Source organism: Nesoenas mayeri (genome assembly GCF_963082525.1).
Source record: "Nesoenas mayeri genome assembly, chromosome: 2".
Classification (NCBI taxonomy): Eukaryota; Metazoa; Chordata; class Aves; order Columbiformes; family Columbidae; genus Nesoenas; species Nesoenas mayeri.
In genome coordinates this window covers 146,983,821-147,005,526 of record NC_137543.1, presented here as the reverse complement: position 1 = coordinate 147,005,526, position 21,706 = coordinate 146,983,821, and the positions used below count along the sequence as shown (strand labels likewise).

General features: G+C 36.5%; 1 protein-coding gene across 1 annotated transcript in view; it reads left to right on the top strand.

Annotated features, from left to right (window-relative positions):
- Nucleotides 1–752: 752 nt before the first annotated feature.
- LOC308037625 (outer dynein arm-docking complex subunit 2-like) overlaps nt 753–21,706 on the top strand; it is a gene marked incomplete at its 3' end in the record, with an annotated part of 54,063 nt that continues 33,109 nt past the window's right edge. The window contains exons 1-7 of the mRNA XM_080339525.1: nt 753–875; nt 1,163–1,372; nt 1,536–1,772; nt 3,951–4,061; nt 4,580–4,734; nt 8,546–8,788; nt 16,066–16,180. Of these exons, the coding sequence (XP_080195651.1) occupies nt 768–875; nt 1,163–1,372; nt 1,536–1,772; nt 3,951–4,061; nt 4,580–4,734; nt 8,546–8,788; nt 16,066–16,180 (1,179 nt within the window). The 5' untranslated portion in view covers nt 753–767. The remainder of the gene's footprint in view (nt 876–1,162; nt 1,373–1,535; nt 1,773–3,950; nt 4,062–4,579; nt 4,735–8,545; nt 8,789–16,065; nt 16,181–21,706) is intronic.

Here is a 21,706-nt window from a genome sequence, read left to right as displayed (position 1 = left end):
TATCTGCTAATTCTATTATTTAGTACAGTCTACCGATTTGTCCAGCACCGATAATTAGCTAAAAAGCCCTTCGATAATTCTTGAACTCTTCTCAAAGTTCACATCACATTTGTTGTTTCCGAGGACACTGGTAACAGAGCAGATTCAAGCAAGAGGATACAGTACCACTTCTACTGAATCAGTTAGTTTACCCTGGATCTCTTATAACTCAGTTGAATACTACCTAATAATGGTGACTTGTTGTTCACAACATCAGGGGTTTTTTATAAAAACTTTCTAGAGTCACTTCAGTTTCAGAAAAATTATCTGAAAAAATCCTCTCCACATTGGAAGATTCCAGTTGGAATCTCTTTAGTTTCTTCCAGAATGAGCAGCAATGCAAAGAATGCAGATAGCTTCTCTGAAATGTCTGTATCTTCACTGTGTTCTTTTGTTATCTGCAAACACTCATACAAATCTCACAATACTTGACTGCCTAATTTACTAGTCCATTCACAGCAAGCTGTATTAGTAATTTGTCACCTGTGCTATTAACTCTCACTTCAATCTATATGCCATTTGCACACTTTATCAATAATTCGATTTCTTACTATGTCTGTGTTATTTAACACTATAGAATCGAAATAATCTAACATATGTCTTCTTTAGTAGTAGTTTTACTAGTAGAAGAGATTCAGTTTTATATTAAATGCACTTTACACATTTGTTAATTATTCGCTTTATTTTAGGGAGGTGATCCAACAGCGACGGTAATTGCATTGTGTTCAATGAGAGATTTCAATCTGGCTCAAGAAACTTGTCAGATGGCCATCAGAGACATTGGATGTCTTGAAGTGTTAATTAATTTACTTGATACAGAAGAAATTAAATGTCAGGTTAGTAGCTTTGTTGAATAGAGCAATGAATATGCCTTTTCTATTATAATATTTTTTTCAATTTTCCAAGTTATATAGTATAAAGAAAATTGATTTATTTTCTCATTTCTGTATAGTCTCAATTTAAAAAAAAAAAATAGAAAAAATAAATTTCTTTGACTTTCAGTTTCTTTGCTTCCAATTCAATTTAAAAGATAAAATGTTTTACGTAACCCAGCATTTTAAGGTATTTTTCTGTTAATGTATACTTAAATAATGTTTAACTTCTGTTATCTTCCATTTTTTAGATTGCTTCATTAAAAATCCTGAAGGAAATTAGTCAGAATACACAGATCAGACATGCAATTGCAGATCTTGGGGGCTTAGAGATCATGGTGCAAATACTGGACTCTCCAGATAGAGATCTAAAATGTTTGGCAGCTGAAACAATTGCTAACATTGCTCAATTTAAACGTGCACGAAGGACAGTAAGGCAGCAGGGAGGAATCAAGAGATTGGTAAGCAGATATTAAAATCTGTACCCTTGTAATATGCACATTTTTGTCCAAAAAATAAGTCACATGTTGTATGCATGATTCTTGTGGTAGTGTTTGCCATCATTAAAAAGCATTATAATATCAAACTTCCCCGTACATAATTTTTTTTTTCTTTTCTTTTTAGGTTGGGCTGTTGGAATGTATTTCAGTGGGGTCAACCAGTCTAACATCATATCAAGCAAAAGATACTGAAATAGCACGCTGTGGAGCTTTGGCGCTCTGGAGCTGCAGCAGAAGTGTCAAAAATAAGGAAGCAATCCGTAAAGCTGGTGGCATTCCATTATTAGCTAGATGGCTCAAATGTTCAGATGCAAACATCGTAATCCCAGTAGTGGGGACACTAGAAGAATGTGCCTCAGAGGTAAGAAAACACATACAGCTAAGTTATTTTTGATGATTAAAACAATTAGTTACTGAAAGGAAGCATTACATTTGACTTAAATCCATTTAAACCAGGGCAGTTATCCCATCAGGAAGTAGAGGCATTGTATCATCAAACTGTTTTTGAGGTCACAGCTTGCAATGAAGTAAAGACCATGTATTTTTTATTTAAAAGGTTAGGCATAGCTTGTGAAAAAAACCCCAAATATATATATATATAAAAGAAATCCTTAAACAAAGTCATTTTTTCCAATTTTTTTTTTTATCGTACTTGACAAATTTGGTAATTTACAATGCTATATTCTGGTTAATCAGTACATTTAAATTCTACAAAGCTAATGTGCATATGTGACCAAGAAGATCCAATGCAGTGCAAGGCAGTGTGGTTTGCAATGTTCTATGAATTGGATAGGATGGCGTCTGATCAATTGCAAGAAAAAGAAAGGAATATATGTGATTTTTCACAGAATCACAGAATGTCAGGGATTAGAAGGGACCTCAAAAGATCATCTAGTCCAATCCCCCTGCTGGAGCAGGAACACTTAGATAAGGCTACAGAGGAATGTGTCCAGGCGGGTTTTGAATGTCTCTAGAGTAGGAGACTCCACAACCTCCCTGGGCAGCCTGTTCCAGTGCTCCGTCACCCTCACTGAAAAGAAGTTTCTTCTCAAGTTTAGGTGGAACCTCTTGTGTTCCAATTTGAACCCATTACCCCTTGTCCTATCATTGGTTGTCACCAAGAAGTGCCTGGCTCCATCTTCGTGACACTTACCCTTTATATATTTGTAAACATTAATGAGGTCACCCCTCAGTCTCCTCTTCTCCAAACTAAAGAGACCCAGCTCCCTGAGGCTTTCCTCATAAGGGAGATGTTCCACTCCCTTAATCATCTTCGTTGCCCTGTGCTGGACTCTCTCCAGGGAGGGACCCAGAACTGGACACAATATTCCAGATGTGGTCTCACCAGGGCAGAGTAGAGGGGAAGAAGAACCTCTCCCAACCTACTAACCACCCCCCTTCTAATACACCCCAGGATGCCATTGGCCTTCTTGGCCCCTAGGGCACAGTGCTGGCTCATGGTCATCCTGCTGTCCACCAGGACCCCCAGGTCCCTTTCCCCTATGCTGCTCTCTAATAGGTCATTCCCCAACTTATCTTGGAACCCAGGGTTGTTCCTGCCCAGATGCAGGACTCTACACTTGCCCTTGTTATATTTCATTAAATCTTTCGCCACCTAACTCTCCAGCCTGTCCAGGTCTTGCTGGATTTTTCTATAGATTTCCTTGGCGGGATTCACAGCTTTGAGTATATTAAGTTTTAAATTTGAATACAAATATTTTTTTCCATTGCCATAAAAGATGAGTGGTTATTTCTCCCTTTGTGGAATCATATTTGAAATTAAGGTGCATTGCACTTAAGGTGAAAAATATATTTAAGTTCTATTGCTGAATTTAAGACAGATTTTGCATAATAAATAGCTCTGTATTTTCAAAATTAGCTTCTTGATCTACACAGGTTTATGCATGCTCCATAAGACAGCAACCTGGCAGATTTTAACTTCAATAGGTCTATATTGAGAAGGTGAAGTTTTTGAGGGTTTCTTACCTGGCCAAATTTGGAAATAGCACTAAATGCATCTCTAACAGAAATGTTTCCTTTCTCTTAAGTAATGGTCCACTGCCACAATGCTTGTGGGTTAAAATTTGGAAGAAAAGATCACTGAAAAAAAATTAATTCTAAGAACAAGTTTTTCTAACCTTGTTGTAGGAATAGATTTGTTGTTTTGGCTGCTGGCTCTTGATGAAGTGAGTGGGTACTTCTTGATCCCATTCTGAAGCGTTTTTTTCTTGGCTCTGAGCAGGGACGCTGGACACCTTTCAGAATATTCTGAATTGTGTTTAAGCCAGGTGGCTACAAAATAGGTGCTACACCACCTGGTTTTACAGGTGATTTGAAGAGCACTGCAGAGAATTTATGTATTTGATTAACTTTGAGAACATAAAAAGTATTTTCAAGGCAATGCAGATGACTCATGCTTAAAATAAAGTACAAGGCTTCTCAATATCAAAGCCTAGAATTGTAGCACTGTATTATTATTGTGACTAGTGTTATTAACTGTTAGTATACAGGATTTAAAAGATGCATTTTATCTTTTTAGCCAAGTTACAGACTTGCAATAAGGACAGAAGGAATGATTGAGCACCTTGTGAAAAATCTGAGCAGTGAACATGAGGAGCTTCAGATGCACTGTGCAAGTGCCATATTTAAGGTAACTGTATTATTAGAATCAGTAGATTAGAGCCAAGATTAGTCCTTTGTTTTCATGTCATTGTCAGTTTTAATATTTCTTAGTTTTTCTATTTCTCTAATGTGTAAGAAATTACTTTATAAAAATGATGATGTTCTTCGACTTAATTCTTTTGGGAATTTTTTAGCTGCATATTTAATATTGTAACCAAGTCCCTATTTGCTGTTCTTGTGTGCAAGCTCTAAATTACACAGGTGACATATGGAGAGAGGCAGGGGAAACTGTGTAAAGAGCTGCTTTGGTTCTTTATGTTTGTTTGCCCACAAGGTGGACAACAGGACAGCATAAGCATTGCTACATATAGTAGTGATTTATTGTCAGACTCTCTTAGTGAGTTGTTACCACATTCAGATAGTTTAATAAAATATTTATGTTATCTTCTGTATTAGTTTTTACTAGTTACAATATAATACACCTAGCTTTGGAAGACATAATTTTACATGTTTTATGTAATATGTATATTTAAATTTTTTGTATAGTGTGGAGAAGATAAAGAAACTCGTGACCTGGTTAGACAGCATGGAGGTCTACAGCCACTATCTGTTCTGCTTGGTAACTCTGAAAACAAACAACTTTTAGCAGCTGTGACAGGAGCAATCTGGAAATGTGCAATCAGTGAAGAAAATGTGTCAAAGTAACAATTTAATTTTACAAATATTTATTACATTATCCTGTTTTGATTTTGTGAGCCTCTGTTAGTTTCAAAATCATTATGTCATGATTCTTCAAAACCATAATTCATAATCACTTGGGCTTTCAACTTAGGTTTTATAGTACCTAAAAAATTGCCACCTGACCTCATCAGAGTACAGTGGAAAGTGTTAAGTCCCTAGAATCTTGAGAGTTCGTGGGAACAGTTGGTGCTTCTAAAAAATAGTTAAGATCATAGAATACTAGGTTAGACGGGACCACAAGGATCATCTGGTCCAGCCTTTACTGATAGAAGCACAGTCTAGACAAGATGGCCCAGCACCGTGTCCAGCTGAACATTAAAAGTGTCCAGTGTTGGGGAATCCACCACTTCCCTGGGGAGATTGTTCCAGTAGCTCTTCTCATTGTGAAAAATTTCCCTCTGTTTCCCTCTTGTGTCCAATCATAATCTCCCCTGAAGTAATTAGTACCCATTATTCCTCACCTTTTCCATGTGATTCCCTGTAAAACAGGAGTCTCCATCTTCTTTGTAGACACCTTTTAAACGCTGGAATATGGTGATGATGTCTCCCCTAAGCCTTCTCAAGGCTGAATAAGCCCACGTCTCTCAGCCTTTCCTCATATAGCAGCTTCCCAGTCCTTTGATCATCTTTATGGACCTTCTCTGGACCCACTCTGGCTTGTTTACATCTTTTTTATATAGTGAGGACCAAAACTGAAGACAGTATTCCAGGTGAGGCCTGACAAGTGCTGAGTAGAGGGGGACAGTGACTCTGTCTCTGCTGGTGATGCCCTTGCTAATGCAGCCCAGCATCCTGTTGGCCTTCTTTGCCACAGCAGCACATGGTTCACTTACATTGAGCTTGTTGACCACCAGGACTCCCAGGTCCCTTTCCACAGAGCTGCATATAGGACACTGTGTTGGGAGGTGTACTAGCACATACTAAACACTTGACCACGGGCATGTCTGATATCCACACTCCTCTCTATAGCTTACAAACCAGAATCACTGCTGTATTTTAGAGGCAGTAGTTAGTACACTTAGCTTTAATGTGTTATTTCAAGAGACACAGCAAATTATCTCATTCTAGGATAGATATCTAATACACATTATGTATGCCTACTTTAAGAATATACTGGAATTTAGTATAATTAGCCTAATTGGCTACAGGAGGGGCTCAGAAAAGTATTATAGCTTAGGCTGGACACCCAGCTTCTAACTGAGTGGAATTAACTGCAGGTACCATAGGTACCTGCAGCCTCTCAGTATCAGGGATCTGAGTGATTATCTGAGAATGTGACAGCAGGAGTTATCACCCTCCCCCTTTCATGGAACAGCTTATTGATTGGGAATACTCGATACCTTCATCTAAAATTAATTTGTCAGATTGATGCACCTTACCTCAAAAAAAAAGGCCTGCTCCCCTGGAGTCTGTGGTGGACTTCCTCCTGCAGCTATGCTGCTCTGTTCACAGGAATGTAAGATTCATAGGCTGGAAGGCATATCACTAAGAGGTAACTAATTTTAGTGTCCTTTGCTGGACAAGCAGATATGACAGATAACTACTGCATAAAAATCAGAAAGAATTCCAGTAATAAGGATTAAGAGTCTGGCTTTTTACTGTCCTAAATGAGTCCCCAGACTGTAAGTATACAGAGCCATGGTCTTCTTACACTCTACTGCTGTCCAGCTGCAGTTTGCATTCTTGATTGCACAGTAACCTGGCTTTTCAGAAGGGTATATCCTCCTTTCCTGTGGGCTTTGGGTGTCTGCAGGGAGGCGACCTAGTTCTGGAGCAGTCAGTGATGAGGTGGACTGAATGGCTCTCTCTATACTAGTAAACTGAAGAGAGCTGAACTTTTCAGGGTTCAGGCACAATGTTATGATTATCCATACTGCTTAACTGGTAGCACAGCCCCTTACAGAGGTTGGCCTGTGCCAGCAAATGCACTCCCAGACAATGCCCAGACACTCCCTGGGAACAGCGCAGGCAACAGATTGTTTCCATTGCACAGAACGGGTGAGGCCACCCTGAATTGTGGGGGTGAGAGATTTTAGCCATATGGATGCTATGTTGTACTTGTTGTCCTCAGGGCTAGAGAATGAGCCATTGCCTGTTTTATTTATTAGTATAGCTGTAGCAAATAATTCTGTCCAAATGCAAACAGATTTTTGCTGGGCTACTCACATATCTTTGGCAAGCGCTTGATGCTTCACAAAGGTTACTAGCCAGACGCAACTCCAGACTGGAGCTGAATTCATGTATTATGTAGTGCTGAGTCTGAAGCAATAAACCCTATCCAAACTCAAGACGGGAGGGCACTGCAGAACAGGGAGGGAGGATAATGTGAAAACGTGCAAGTAGATCTGGAGGGATGAGCTTGAGTCTGGCATGAAGATAACAAACCCTACTGGCTCCTGCAGGGCCACTTAATTATCTCTGAACTACTCCACAGTAGTTCCTATACCTGCAGCACATTGCTGAGATTTTGTGCTGCCTCAGCAATGAGCTGATACAGGTGCCAGGGCCTGACTGGCTCCCATTCCAGTTTGTGCGCAACAGCCCTGCTGCTGCTGGACACAAGGTGGCCTGAGCCAACAGCTCTGTCATGCCAGAACCTGCTCCTATCATTCCATCTGGAAAGCAGTTGATATGCAACACAGAGAAAGTAGCCAGAGAAAAACAGGGTTTTTAAATAATCGTTTGCTTGCTTTGTTGCTCTTTTTTTCATACTGTTGATGTTTTCTCTTGAAAAAAAAAATTGTAGGGATACTTCCAAATTATAGTGAGCAAAGAGAGGATGATTCCTCCTTAAGCAAAGGCTTGAATCATGAAAAATGAAAGTTTCTTATTTCTCAGTTACTTTGTTATAGCCTGGAAGGAGTAACTTTTGTTGAAACAGTTCTAGTTCTGCCCTCAAAATGTCAAAAATACTATTTTTTTTGTATGAAAGAAAAGGCACACGTAAAACTGATTCCTGGGAAATACAGAGTATTTGCACTTCGATGTTTCCAGAAGATAGGGGCTGTGGGGGAAGCACAAATGAGAATTCTGTACCCTCAGAGAAATTCTCTCTTTAGGGAAGGAGCTATGTGTATTTACACAAAGGTGTAAGTCAAAGCATTATTCTTAGGTAGTCTACAGGTTATATCTAGCTTGATATACCAAGTGGAATCGTCAAGGTGTATCATAGAAAATGTATGAAGAGACAGTATTTTTTAAGTGTTAAGAACCTTCTAAATTCTGAACAAAATGAACTTGGAACACAACTCCAGTACTGTGGAGTAAAGTCCTCTTCTGAAAGATGAACTTCTGAGGTTTATCATGCATCTGTTTGTAGGATGGGATCTCCAACGCAAATGCTCTAAAGGCAAACATTTAGTGAAAAGTAAGGGTTCAGAGAGGTGAAAGAGGGTTTGGTACACTATGGCTCTAGCTGGTGTTAACATGGCAGGAAAAAGTACTGGAACTCCTGCCACAGTACTTGCCAGTCTTCCAATATGTTTTCAGCTATCTGTCTATAGATGTTGCATCCACATGTCAAATTTTAAAAAACGCTCAAACTAGTCAAACTAGAGAAATGTATTTTAAAAGGCGGAGTAAGAAATTATGCTGTACGTCATGCTATCAAGAACTGATTGAAGTGGTTTACCTATATGGTGATTTCTTCAGCATGATACTTTACACACAGAAATTAAACATTAGACGTGGATTATAATTATACTTTAATTGTAAAATTAAACTTAGTAATGTACTGAAAATAACAACTTTGGTTTTATTTCTCTATTTTAGATTTCGGGAATATAAAGTCGTAGAAGCTTTGGTAGGACTGCTGACTGACCAGCCTGAAGAAGTTCTTGTATATGTTATCGGAGCACTGGGAGAATGTTGCCAAGAACCAGTAAATCGAAGTACTATCTGTAGATGTGGTGGAATACCACCTTTAGTGAAGTTACTTTCTGGAACTAATCAGGCACTACTTGTGAATGTCAACAAAGTATTGGGAGCTTGTGCAACAGAACCTGACGCTATGATGTAAGCTATTCATTTTCATAGCATTTTAAATATTGAAAAAACCCCTTCTTTTTAGTAATTCCAGCACAAATATAGTCAAGTCTAAACTGATTTAAAAGGATATTTTACTTTGTGTTTTTGACAGCACTGAGTAGGTTAGTTACATCCCTGTAAAATGTACTATATATATATTTTTAAAAAATATTTTTATTAAAGAAGAATATACATAGAATGTAAAAATTTTACATTTTTGGGAAAATCAGATAAACCTTTAATAAACTGATATTTATTAAAGCTAAAATTCAGAGTTAAAGGGCACCATTTTAAAGTGGTGTATAAGTACCTGTTTTGCCTTCTGCTTTTACATCTGTTCTCAAATCATAAATAATAGCCTGAATTAGAGAAAGTAATTCCAAAAGGAAAAGTGTGCATTTGCTGTAATGAAAAACAATTTTAAATTTTGAAAAGTAGAGCAATATTTTTGTGTTTTATCTGTTTTGTCTCTCTCCGTCATTGCTTTTATGAACTCAGACTTTTTTTGACGCTTTCCTCCTCTTTTGTTCCTTTGCAAAACCAAAGAAAAAGACTGTCTTTTTACTGAGAGAGTTGTTGCTCTCTTTGGTTTTGTGATGTAGATGTGTACAGCTTACAAACATCCTTGAGTTTTATGATTAAGTGCTCCAGTTAAATGTTGAGGTCGGCATTTACTGTGCTTACTGGTCCCCTACAGGGATATTTACCTCAAGATTCTCGGCATATTTCCCTCCTTATACATGAGGAAGGTCAGAAAGAGAGTTTTATTAATCTCCTCCTGTTCTGATTTGCATAATTCACTTGATATTCATATAGCAGTGTAGGGAATTCTTTTCCTGAATAGGGCTTTTGTTTTCATGCTTTGGCTGTCACCCAGTGGCAAAAGGCTAGATGGTACTCAACTGTAAACACGGCTTGCATGAACAGTTAGCTATGAAGCATTAGAGTAGACATAAATTAAATCACTTTCACGATGTATCTCTCTAAAAATCATCCTTCAGTGCTATGCATGAACCTAACAGAATTAACATTGTAAATTAACTGAGAAATTTAAATACCAGTAAATATTAATAACACCTCAAACATACTCTAGTACTTAGGACTATCGCTTGTAGTATCCAATATGGGTAGCTTCAGACTGGAATGTGGTCAGTATAAGCACCAGAAATAACACAAGTTGCTGCTGAAATTGTGATTAACAAAGTCCATCTTGTTTTTAAGAAGGAGAGAGTACAGGTTGTTTGGAACAAAAATTTATGGAGTTTGCAAAGAGTGGACAAAGGGATCAAATGCTGAGTTTGGTTCATATGAGCAAATTATTTATTGAAGGTTCTCAACTTTTTTTTTTTTTTTTCCTTTTAATTATAAAATATGAACAAGTAAGCCAGATCTCAGATCAAGAGTAGAATATTATTTTTACTACTACTACCAAAAAAAAAAAAAAAAGACAAGGCTGTGACATGTACCTGATGTATTGTGCTATTTAGACTTGTAGTACTAGAAGAGACTATGCTACTGTCTTTTCCCAAGGTGTGATTCATCCAGGTGTGGATAAGTTTGATACCAATCCAGCAAAATATTTGAAGGCAATGCTTAGTTAAAACATTGACACCAGTGCAACTACTCACATGTTTAAAGGGTTTGTTTGGTTGATTGCTCTGCCCCTCACAGGGTTAAGATATTTAATTCCCACCCCACACACATAAAGGGATATCTATTCCTCTCCCTTCTCCTCCTCTCAGACCAGTGGAGCAGGAACTGAAATTGTAGTTCCTCATCCAAACTGATCCCTTCCTTTTTGGGAAAAGTCACCAAAGACATAAAGGATACAGAGTCTGTAGCATCACTTTATTCTATTTACAGAATTTGTGACTAAAACAATAAGTAGTCTTGTTGGAAACTACTGTGCGGAGATGTGCTGAGATTGCATTCAAGAAAGAAGCAAAGCCAAGCCACTTGTAGCCTCTAAGTATATACAGGTGATGAGAACTTCCCATCGCAGTTCGATAGTTGGCTGTTTCTGGTCATCCTGGTTCATTCCTCATTTCATAATCACTTATTCCTCAGAATCGCTTGACAAGTTCTATGAGATTAGTTGTTCTCTACTATTACCTTTTTCTTCTGGCAAATTTGGCTGGCAGGTCTTAAGCCCTATTTTCTTTGTCACCTGGTACAGACAAGCACTGTTTAATGAGTTACTGTTTTAGTTTGGCACTATAGAAATTCTGAAAACTATGATGATTTTTCTGGATTCTGCTACCACAAACTTTCATATGTACTAGAAACTTCAGGAAAATTTAAAGGTAGCATCAAGCCCTCAGAAGGATTGAGAATTTTCAAACATATTCTAACATTTCATTAGCTGTGTGTATGTTTTATGAAGTGTGGATTAGAGACTAAATATTCAATTGAACAGTCTTCTATTTTGAATGTGGTTATGCTTGCAGCAGTAGGCATGCAGAGATCATACAGGCCAAGAGTGGAGCTCATGTGGCTTTTGTGAATGATTCAAGGGTATGTAATGAAGAGGATGGGATCAATATAAGAAATAAAAAACTGAGAGTGATCTATGAAACTGTGCAGTTAACTTCTGAGGGAAATATTGTATATTTATCATATGTTCCATGGAGGAATCCTGCACTGACAAAGAGAGAAGACTAGTAGGTCAGCATAGGTGAGACTACAGCTTCTGTATATCTTTTATATATTGTATCTCTGTCATGTTTCCTAGTTGACACTTTAACTTCTGCAACTACTCAGTGGAAGGTACAATAGTGTTACTTTTCTACACCAAGCCTTTATTATAAGGCAACTTCCAGAAATTAAGGGATTCCTTTTGACTCTATGGAGCTGTGTAAAATGAAGAATAGTAGCCAGCTTTACTCACACCAAAAAATAAGTTGACTTTTCTTAAAAAGCCAAACCTCTGTGACTGAACTTCCTTACTATTATGTGGACAGTGTGAAGTTGTTCTCCATACTTAGTCTGGTGCATGGCCACTGACAGATGCCACTGCACATCTTTTATGTACATTTGTCTTTTTGAGGAACTTTATATAAGTTATTCTCTTTCTCTTATCAAAGTCAGAGGACTAGTGTATATTCTTCAGCTGCTGCTAGATTTTGATTTGCACTTTTCATTTGAAAACCTGTAGACTTCATCTCTAGCATTCAAAATTGAGGGTTTAGAATCTTATAAACTAAAAAGTACAATTATTTTAGTCAAACAGATGGAGTTTGAGTCATTGCTATATAACACTATTTATCAAAGCAGTCAACAGCAACTAGTGAAAGTTTTAAGAAACATGCTAAATTGTGGTTTCAAAAAAGACAAGATTACATTCTGCCAGAATTAAACCCTGTAATCTTACCAGTGAGCACAGTGCAGAGTCAGTATAACTTTGTTTATTTACATTTGTATTTGTGGTCTAAATTGGCAGGCAATTAAACTAGACTTCTCAAAAGTACTGGCAAATGGAACTGTAACAGAAAAATATGATAGATATGACAAACAGATGTCTAGGCTGTGTGTATGCATGTGTGTTCAAGCAATTCATAGTGAAGTTTCTTCTGGAAATGTTCAATATTAAGTTTGAATTTGAAAGAGAAGTGCTATTTCAGATTAACATCTTTGCTAGTTTCAATTACCTAAAAAAAAAAGTTACTTTCTAGAATTGTAAGCCATGTCTTGCACAGACATCTCGTGACATTTGATGACATCATGATACCAAGATTCTTAAATGAAATAATGTGAAAAGTTGTTATTAAACAACTGTTGACTGTAAACAGCCAACAAAAGTAATTCAGAAAAATTAAAAATTGTTAAATTCCCTGCACTGGCCAAATAGCAAATACCAGTTAATTGTAACCTGAGATTTCCCAGACGATGTCCTGGACACTCCAGTAATCTCTGAATGTGTTTAATTGCATTAAAACAATATATTTGCCTGTAAGACATGTTCTATAGACATATACTGTGTGGAAGCCAAGAAGATGTTTTGCTCCTCCCTGGCAGTTGCCTTTTTGCAGGCGTGCTGCCAGCTGCACACCCTTGGGTGCTGCTCTGGTCATGTCTGCCTGGCACAGCACTGCATGGCAGGAGCATCTCGTCACTCCTGCTCTTATATTTCTAACTGCCAATACAAACACCTCTGGGTATTTTGAGGAGCAGAATAATTTACACTTCGTTCTAAATTGTATCAGTGATCAAACAAGAACAGTTTGCGATCAGGTATAGAGCTTTGAATTAGAAGAGGTGGTCACTGGCCCTCTTGGGTCAGCTATATTGGAAGATGCCTCTGCTCCGTTAGGGAAAGAGCAGCAATAGTTCAGAATACAGGCTCTTGCTTCTGAACTCTGCATATTGTTATGTACTTACAGTGATGCACCAGGTGGCAATTACCTATAAGGTTTACATTTCTACTTTGCGTGACTTTCACGCATCTTGATTTTGACTAATAGTATTTTATACATTAGATACATTACATACATGTACTTCGGCTATTCTATAAGGCAGTTAAATATTTGAATTTTAAAATATTAAATATTAACATATTGTTATATCAACTGAATATCGCATTATATAATCTTTTATGAGATTCCCTTCAGCTTTCAAAGGAAATATTCTGCATTTTTTTGGTAGAACTGTCCTTTAACAGTCCCATGAGTGGTTGTTTAATACAGGTTTAACTGTAGTTCAACTTTATCATCATAATGTCAACAAATTATTATAAAATATATAATTTAAGGGACTGTAACCACAGAGTGGCTAATGTACTAGCTATGGATGTGTACAGAATTGAATGCCAACCAAAGTAAATGTTAAGGTATAGTTGCTTGTCTTTATTGTGGTAAGTAGCTTTATTATACCATCCTGTTAATAATGTTCCAATAAAGTTTGGGGAATAAAATTAGATACAAAAGCTATATACAAAAGCAAATCAGAATATTACTTAAGGTAATGCCATCAGAACTGAAATTTTCAATATTACATGTCTGTTTTCCGATCTCTTTCCTTGTTTATTTGTAAAGAAACCTAATGGAAATTTCACATAGAAAGGAATCTAATGTCTATGCACTTTTACAGAGGAAATATTTTTCAGGCCATTTATTTTAGTGTTCCCTTTGCTTTTGTAGCAGATATGCTCATTTAACACCCGGTTTCTTCATCTGCTACATTGTGCAGTGAAACCTTAAAAAGATTAAAAATTGAATTGAGAAAGGATCAGTCACTTGTTTAGCAAAGCAATTGGCAAATTATTAATTGGCAAATATATGTTCTCAGCAAGATGAAAATAAAAGGGTTAGTGCTTCTTTCATGATTACACAACAATAATTCTTCCAGTACAGTAATTTAAGAGCATCGTTCTTGTATGTAGAGTTCTTTTCATTTGGGTTAATCTAGTGTAACTGAGAGAAAGCAGTAATCAGTGATGGACAGCGTACTTTGGAGATTTGTTTGTTTTATCCTTATTGTTTATTAGTTTGATTTAGTTTGATTAGTTTGACATGCTGAATGGATGGAGGATGACCTTTTCAGATATTTTGAGCTGTTCTGTTGGGTGTAAGACAACTGGTCTTTCAGGTCTTCAAGCAAAAGGCAAAACTCTTTAGAAAATGAACCAGCGAGTGAGGCTGGTTTACCTTGAAAAGAAAATGAAAGTAAACTTTAAATTTAAAAGGAAGCTTTCAGAAAAATAGAAAGATAAATCAGCCTGGTGGTTCTTTTTTCTTTTTAATTTTTTTTTTTTTTATTTAAGCATGGTGCAAAAATCTGAGCTATTTGGCTTCTACCTCTTGATTTTTATGTACTGGTTGGAGCTGAGTCATTTATACTTAGTCCCTCTTGGGAGGAAGTACTTCGTGTTGGTAAATGGTCAGTACTCTGCTTGACTAGAAGAAAGATTCATGGGTTCTTTTTTAATTAACATCTCATCTAGGAAAAAAGTCCTTGTGCTTTCTGAAATGACAGGAAAGTAATGTTAAAACCACTTAAGTGTGGGGGTTTTGGAGGGATTTAAAATCTTGTTTTGAAGGTTTTACTGAAGTCATCCTTATAATGTTGAACATATATAGGCAATTATGTAGTTTGTGATCATGCTATTTTCTTTTGATGTGTTAAGATTTCTGAATTGTCCTTTGAATGATGATTTTCTTGCAATTGATTTGGAGCTAAGTATGTAAAATAAGCTGTATTAAATTTAGCAGATCTTAAATAACTTATAGTATCTCAACCATAGCTTTGTACAGAAAAGTATTATTTTGAAAAACCTACGTGTTTAACCACTTTGCAATTGCAGTTATACAATTGAATTTTTACTTTTAAGATTAAAAAATGAAATTGTATTTGCTTTTTGTTATCTTCATTGGCTTTGGGTTCAACATATCTTTTTTTTAAAAAAATGCATATTTGTGAAGGGTATTAAGTTTTGTTTGACCTTCCTTTCCATTTAAGGTATTCACTGGAGCCTAATGCGCAGTTATGATCCTCGAGCCTGATTGATATGTAAACATAACGCAGATGGTGTAGAGATGATTCTGATGATAATTCATTTTTCAGCTAGTCACGAATCTACTTTGATTACAGTGTGTTTAAGTAATTATAACACAGTGTTCAGTGTTAGTCTTGTTGGTAAGGAACACATGGGAAACAAGTCACATATTATTCGTGCCCAACAAAGGATGCACTGTGGTGTGACCATTTTAATTTCTAATGCTAGATTAGAAATGTAGTATTTTAAAATATGTCATAGAGTAAGGTAAATACATTAAGCGTAGACTGAATAAAAAGTTAAGTACATAGTTTTGGGCATAAATATTTGTTTTGGAAAGTATTTGTTACTATATGAAAGAAGCCAGTATGCTTGAAATCAGATTTCACTTTGCATGCAGATTATTAAAAAGTCACATGCTTGTTTTCACGTTTCTATGAGTTCTGGTTATAATGTAGTTTACTTTATCTTCTATAAGCATTTTGAATTACAGTGCTGAGAAAAAAGTAAACAACATTAATGATATTTAGTTAGAAAATATATTCTGTCTTTGCATCATGTATTCACAGCTATCTGCTCTAGTAAGCGTTTTTACTGAATGTGTTGATGGCGATTAGATTACAATAAAACACAAGCACTTACAGCAGAACAGTATATTAAAGAAAATCATACCAATATTTCTTAAAGCAGTGTTCCAAACAAACATATAATTTCAAATTTGACATTGTCTACTCCATAATTAATTATCTCTTTTTTTGGTTTGTTTCTGCAATAGCATAATTGACCGTCTAGATGGAGTTCGTTTGATATGGTCATTGCTGAAAAATCCTAATCCAGATGTTCAAGCAACTGCAGCTTGGGCTATTTGTCCTTGCATTGAAAATGCTAAGGTAAGGAAGTTTTAAAGTAGTAGTTTTGTTATATATATACTCACATATATTTTTAATATTTGGATGATTTCCAGCAATACGTTGCTGTTTGCTGCTTATACTTGCTTTGTTTGGTTCTGTTAGCTGTTTAAAAAATGATGTATTCACTTTTCAAAAGTGAATTGTCCTCTATCTAGCACTCATTATAGCATTCTGCTTTGCCTTTACAGTGCTTACTGTATTTGGAAAATGTATTTTAATAACCTAGCAGGACCTAAACTTACTGTTCCTATACAAAACATGTTGAAAATCTGACAATGCTGAAAACAGAAAGCTTCTACTCACAGGCTATGAATAGTAAAGGTAATTGTAGTTGTTCTCCACTGTGAGGTACTTCAGCTATGTTCTCAAGAGACCATAATTTGGTTTCAGAGCATATTTCAGACCCGATGCCAATGTAATCCTTAGATTTTCTGCTCAGACTGCCAACAAAAAGTGCCAGTTGTGAATAGTGGTTGTTGTGCAGGTCAGTTGGGCACAGAAGACTGAGCTATTCATTTAGCTTGTGTCAGTTTCCAAATAAAGATATAATGGTAAGTATAAGCTGTAAGTCATCTTCAGTGAATTCTTAACCACTGACCTGTGGTAAAATAAATGGAGAGGGTTTTGTTTCTCATTAGAAATTTCCTAAAATAATAAGTAGACTTTTATCCTTAATCCTTGTACAGTAATATCTTCCGTTTCTAATTTACCTCCAAATTTAATGCAACTTTTGCATCTTCCCTCTACTGTACCACAAATATATATCCTTCCACTTATCTTTTGAGATTCTGACCATGTAAAGAGTGGAAATTCCTTCAAAGTGCTAGATATCCTTGGCATCCTTTGCTGACAGTGTATGAAATTGATCACTATATGGTTGCTATTAATTTATATAGATGAGTAAATGTAGATACAGATACATGGATGAAAGTATTGCGAGAACATTTGGTCTTGATTTTCGTAACTTAAACGTTTTCTGTTTCTTCACAGTGATTTCTACAGTGGCAGCTTGCTTGCCATTTTTAAGCATGCTGGTTATTCTGAATTATCTTTCCGTCTTTTCTTTTAAACATACTTTCTAGCATAATAAAGTTTTTGATGGGGTGTATACAGGTCTCCTCTGTCAAGATATGACTATACCTGACTCTCTCTTGAGAGAGTCTCTCTTGCTATAACTGAATGTTCAATTTGTGCTTTATCTCAGAACTGAGGTAATATTTATTATGTGTAAGACTCTGCAACCTGTAGTGCCAGAGTAGAACTTCACATTGCTAGAGCTTCCACTAAAAGCACCTTTTCAGAAACTAAAGGGGATAGAGGACAGCTACTGAAATTGTAGACTACATGGATTCTTTTTCTTGTGTTTTTTCCCTTGGGTATTTGATGAGTGTAAGCTATATACATCCTTAGTGTAGCCATCCTCCTTTCATCTCTCTTGGCTGCCTGCCCAAATGCTAATCTGTGACCCCACAAAGAGTTCTTTGTGTGAGACTGAGGCAGAGTGGCACACTGAAACGAACCTACCAATAATACCCTTTCCTCTGACACTGAATGGAAAAAAGTATGTATAAAGCCGCGATTATAGACACCCTGCGGAAGTGCAGTAACTATTTCTATCTAAACATTTTTTTTTAATTCAAAGTTAATAATATTCAACAATTTGCATGATCTTTCAAGAAGCATAGTTTGGTTTATGCAGTGCTTGGTTCAAAAGCAGTAATGACTATATGCCTTTAAAAGGATTATGTGCATTCTGGCTTTTCCAAGCCTGTACTGCAAACCATGTTTCAAATAACTGTGAGCTTGGAATCTGGATTTATTTCTTCTGTGGAAGCTATAGCTTCCTAGATTCTCTTATTCATTCTTATTCCTATAGATTCTCTTCTGTACTGGGAGGTTCAAGATGAAATAGGACTTGTTAACCATATCAGAAACATTTTTTTAGAACAATGTAGTGCAGCATCCATTTTTCTGCACAGACATTTTCTGTACGTCCAACTTCAAGGTTATTTTCAATTATATTTATAAAATCTTAGAAGCTAATCTGTCACACTGATAGGGCTGTTATTGTCATAGTATGTGAGTACATTATTATCTCTCATGCTCTTACTCTAAGTGTAATCTGTTGAAGATGGAAAGTCTACCATTTCTGATTTACCACTGGGCCATAAGAGTCACAAAATGCCAAGACTTGAGTTCTGGAGATATTTAGGTGCTAGGCAGTTTTGGGGCTTTCAGGTCTAACTAGTTTTCCTGCTGTTAAGCAGATAATTGCAAAAGGAGCAGAATCCAAGTTCCTGTAACCCTAGATTATATATGTCACCAGTTACATTATGGTAGCTGGTTCAGAATACTTCCCATAGAATAGAATTGTATCAGTAGGATATAGCTAAGTGATATAGTATGTTACAGCAACATGATGTAGGTAAGTGATGTTTGGTCCATGACAGAGCTAAGACTTCTTAAGTAGAAGACATAAATTGTACACTGTAGTACATAAACTGTTGCAGCTCTGGCAGCTATAATATTGATTAGGTATCAGTCATCGTTTCTGCATGCCAGCGTTAGTTCTAAGTATTTTTAACCTTAAGAATTTCTTGCAGAGTGAAGATCTTATAGGTAGGCTGGCAGTGATATAATTCGTGTGGTAGAACTATCCTGAGAAAATTTGCCCGCCACTTGTGAGTGCTAATTGTGAGTCTGAGAAAAATATCTCATTATTTTAGATAAATTAGTCTATACATTTCTTTAAAATATAATAACATAAGAGACAAGACTGTCATTTGTTAAAGGAATTGTCTTAATAGAAGGAGATTCTTATTAGTTAGTTCCTTACTTCCAAAAGGAAAAGTTACTGCTGCAGGCACATTGGTAATGACAAAGTGTAAGTGCACTGTCCAAAAAACGACTGATTATGAAATATGGCTAAGAAAAGTCTACTCAACTCTGTTGATTTTGGAACAGCAATATTTGGTTATGACGCTTCTTTGAAAAACAGTATTTATAGTGTTCTCCCAATATACATCAGCCCAAACAGAAAAATTTAGAGAAACTCTACAAAGCTGTTGTTTTGGCTATTATGAAATTCGTCCAAAGGCATTGTGCCAGTAAGAGGAACACTGCCAGCTTGAGTTGGTATGAAAATTCCTATTTCTTCATAGAGTAACCTTTCAACAGGATGCCTTGAAAAAAAAAAAAATAAAAAAAGAAGAAATGGTAAAGGTTATTTTCTGTCCTCATATTTAGTAGAGTTTTGGCTGCAAACATTAGAATAGGAATGGTATTGTCAGGCATCATCTTTGTCTCTGTCCTTTGTTCTTGTGTATCAGCTTTCAACTTCCAAAGTTTCAGTTATATGCTTTGTTTTAGCTACAACTGTAAAGGCTTTCTTAAAGAACTTCCAGAAGCTACATATAAAGTCTTCTGGATTTCAGAGAAGAGAGAGTGAATGTTATTGTATTTTCTTAAAATGTACATGCGAAATGAGATCTCAGACCTTTCTGATAAAATGTGATTTTTTCCCCCTGAAGTTATTGCATCCCTTTTAGCTCTGAAGTGGAATTTGATGGGTGTGATGAAGGATGATCAGCCGTATAAAATTGTCTGTGTATTTCCTACATGTGGGGAAAGATAATGTCCTTGAGATGCATATGTGTAAAGGTCAGGTAACTTTCACACTTACAGAAGTATTATATACTGAGGAAATGACTTCTTCTGGAGACAGCAGCCTGGAGTTAACCTGTGGGTGGAAAATGTGCTGCTGATGACCCATGCTATTTAGGATTCTTACACAGATTTTGTTTGTTATGGAAATTTTAACATCACCATATGTATAAAACTACAGATATTATTTCTTTACTAAAAGTAACAAAGAAAGGTAGAGGAAGCTGGAAATTTTTCTGTTATTTGACAAATAGTAAAATTATTTGCTGTTTTAAATGAATTAAGATACTTTATTTAAACTTTTTACTAGTTTAAAATTCTAGTGTATAAAGATCATTCATGCCCCATGCTCTTGTTCATTTGTTTTATATTTAAAAATTTTACTTAAGCAGTACCAAGACATTTTTGTTTATGTACCATTCTTTGGTTAAACCTATAATGTTGAAACTCCCTGCTTGAGTATGTACAGCATTTTTCCAGTTTCTTTGTTTTCCTTGCTGTGCTTCTTGCAATTCTGTACAGAAACCTTGGCAGTTCAAACTTGGTACTCTTCCTGCTCTCTTTCCATTTTCCTATTTGTTTTCTCTAGACATTATCATTTTTAACATCAATCATACCTACTTCTCTATATTTGGTCTCATTTTCAGAGAGTTTTTAATGCCTGATATCTGGATGTAGACTTTCCAAATTTTCAAGCATTTGTTATGAACTAAACTTCAAAAGAGTACTGTAAGAGAGACAAAAAGGATTTTTTGGCTTGCACTTCAGGCTTTCCAGACCACCAGAGTCCTGGGAGATTTAGGAAGCCCAGGAAGCCAGGCCTGGCTTGGGGAATCCATAGCTGGCTACCAGGGTACATGCGGAACCAGCCTGTCCAAGCTGCCTAGAATTTTAGTGAACTAACTATCATTGTTTGGGCCTCCTATAGACATGTTACCCTGGAGATCCTCAGTGGACTGACATAAATTGCCCCAAGATCCTTAATGTCTACAAATATAGGAGTGCAGTTCCTGTAAAACGTGTAACCTGAAAGCTGGGAAACTAAGAGCGTGACCCATATCTCCCTCATTGGGGAGCAAAGCAGCTGCCTGAGAGCTTGGAGGCCATAAGAAGCCAAAAAGCTTAGGAGCTCCTGGAGACCTGGCTTTCCAGCTGTTTGGCAGCCCATCAGGCAAGAAGTCAAGGATTCTGTGAAAACCAGAAGCTCAGCAGCCTGGCAGGCTACTCACCAGCCACCTGGCTGACAAGAGAAAAAATGAAGAGGTATGTTGGTAATTTAGCCCGCCTTTCTGCCTGGTTTCTGTCAAAACTTTTCAAGAAGTCGTTGTGTTCTTGTGGAAGGTTTTGGTTCCATTCCATTAGCGTTTTCTGATGGAATACTGTTCCACTGGAAAATATTTGACCAGTTTTCCATGTAACTTAGTTTATAATAGCTACACCTGCTAGTCAACAGCTTGTCATGTAGCTTCTGTACTTTTAAATTAGTCTTGCTAATTGGATTTTAAAAATCTATAAAAAGTTTAAAGCCCATCCTCCTCACATTTTTTCTTTTTCATCTCTTCTTGGTTTTTCCTTCTGTCCATCTCACCTTTTTCCTATCTTACCCTCTCACTTGCCACATAGGCCTTCCATAGATTTTAAGGCAAGAAAAGAGCACAGAGATCATTGTGTCTAATATACTGCATAATATAAACCAGAAAATTTCAAGCAATCATTTTATCTAGCACAGAAGCTTTTGACTGGACTATAACGTATTTTATACTTTACACTTGTTGTTCAGATTCTTATGGGTCAGTAATGGTAAGTGGTACAATATGATAAGATTGCCTTCTCATATAACAC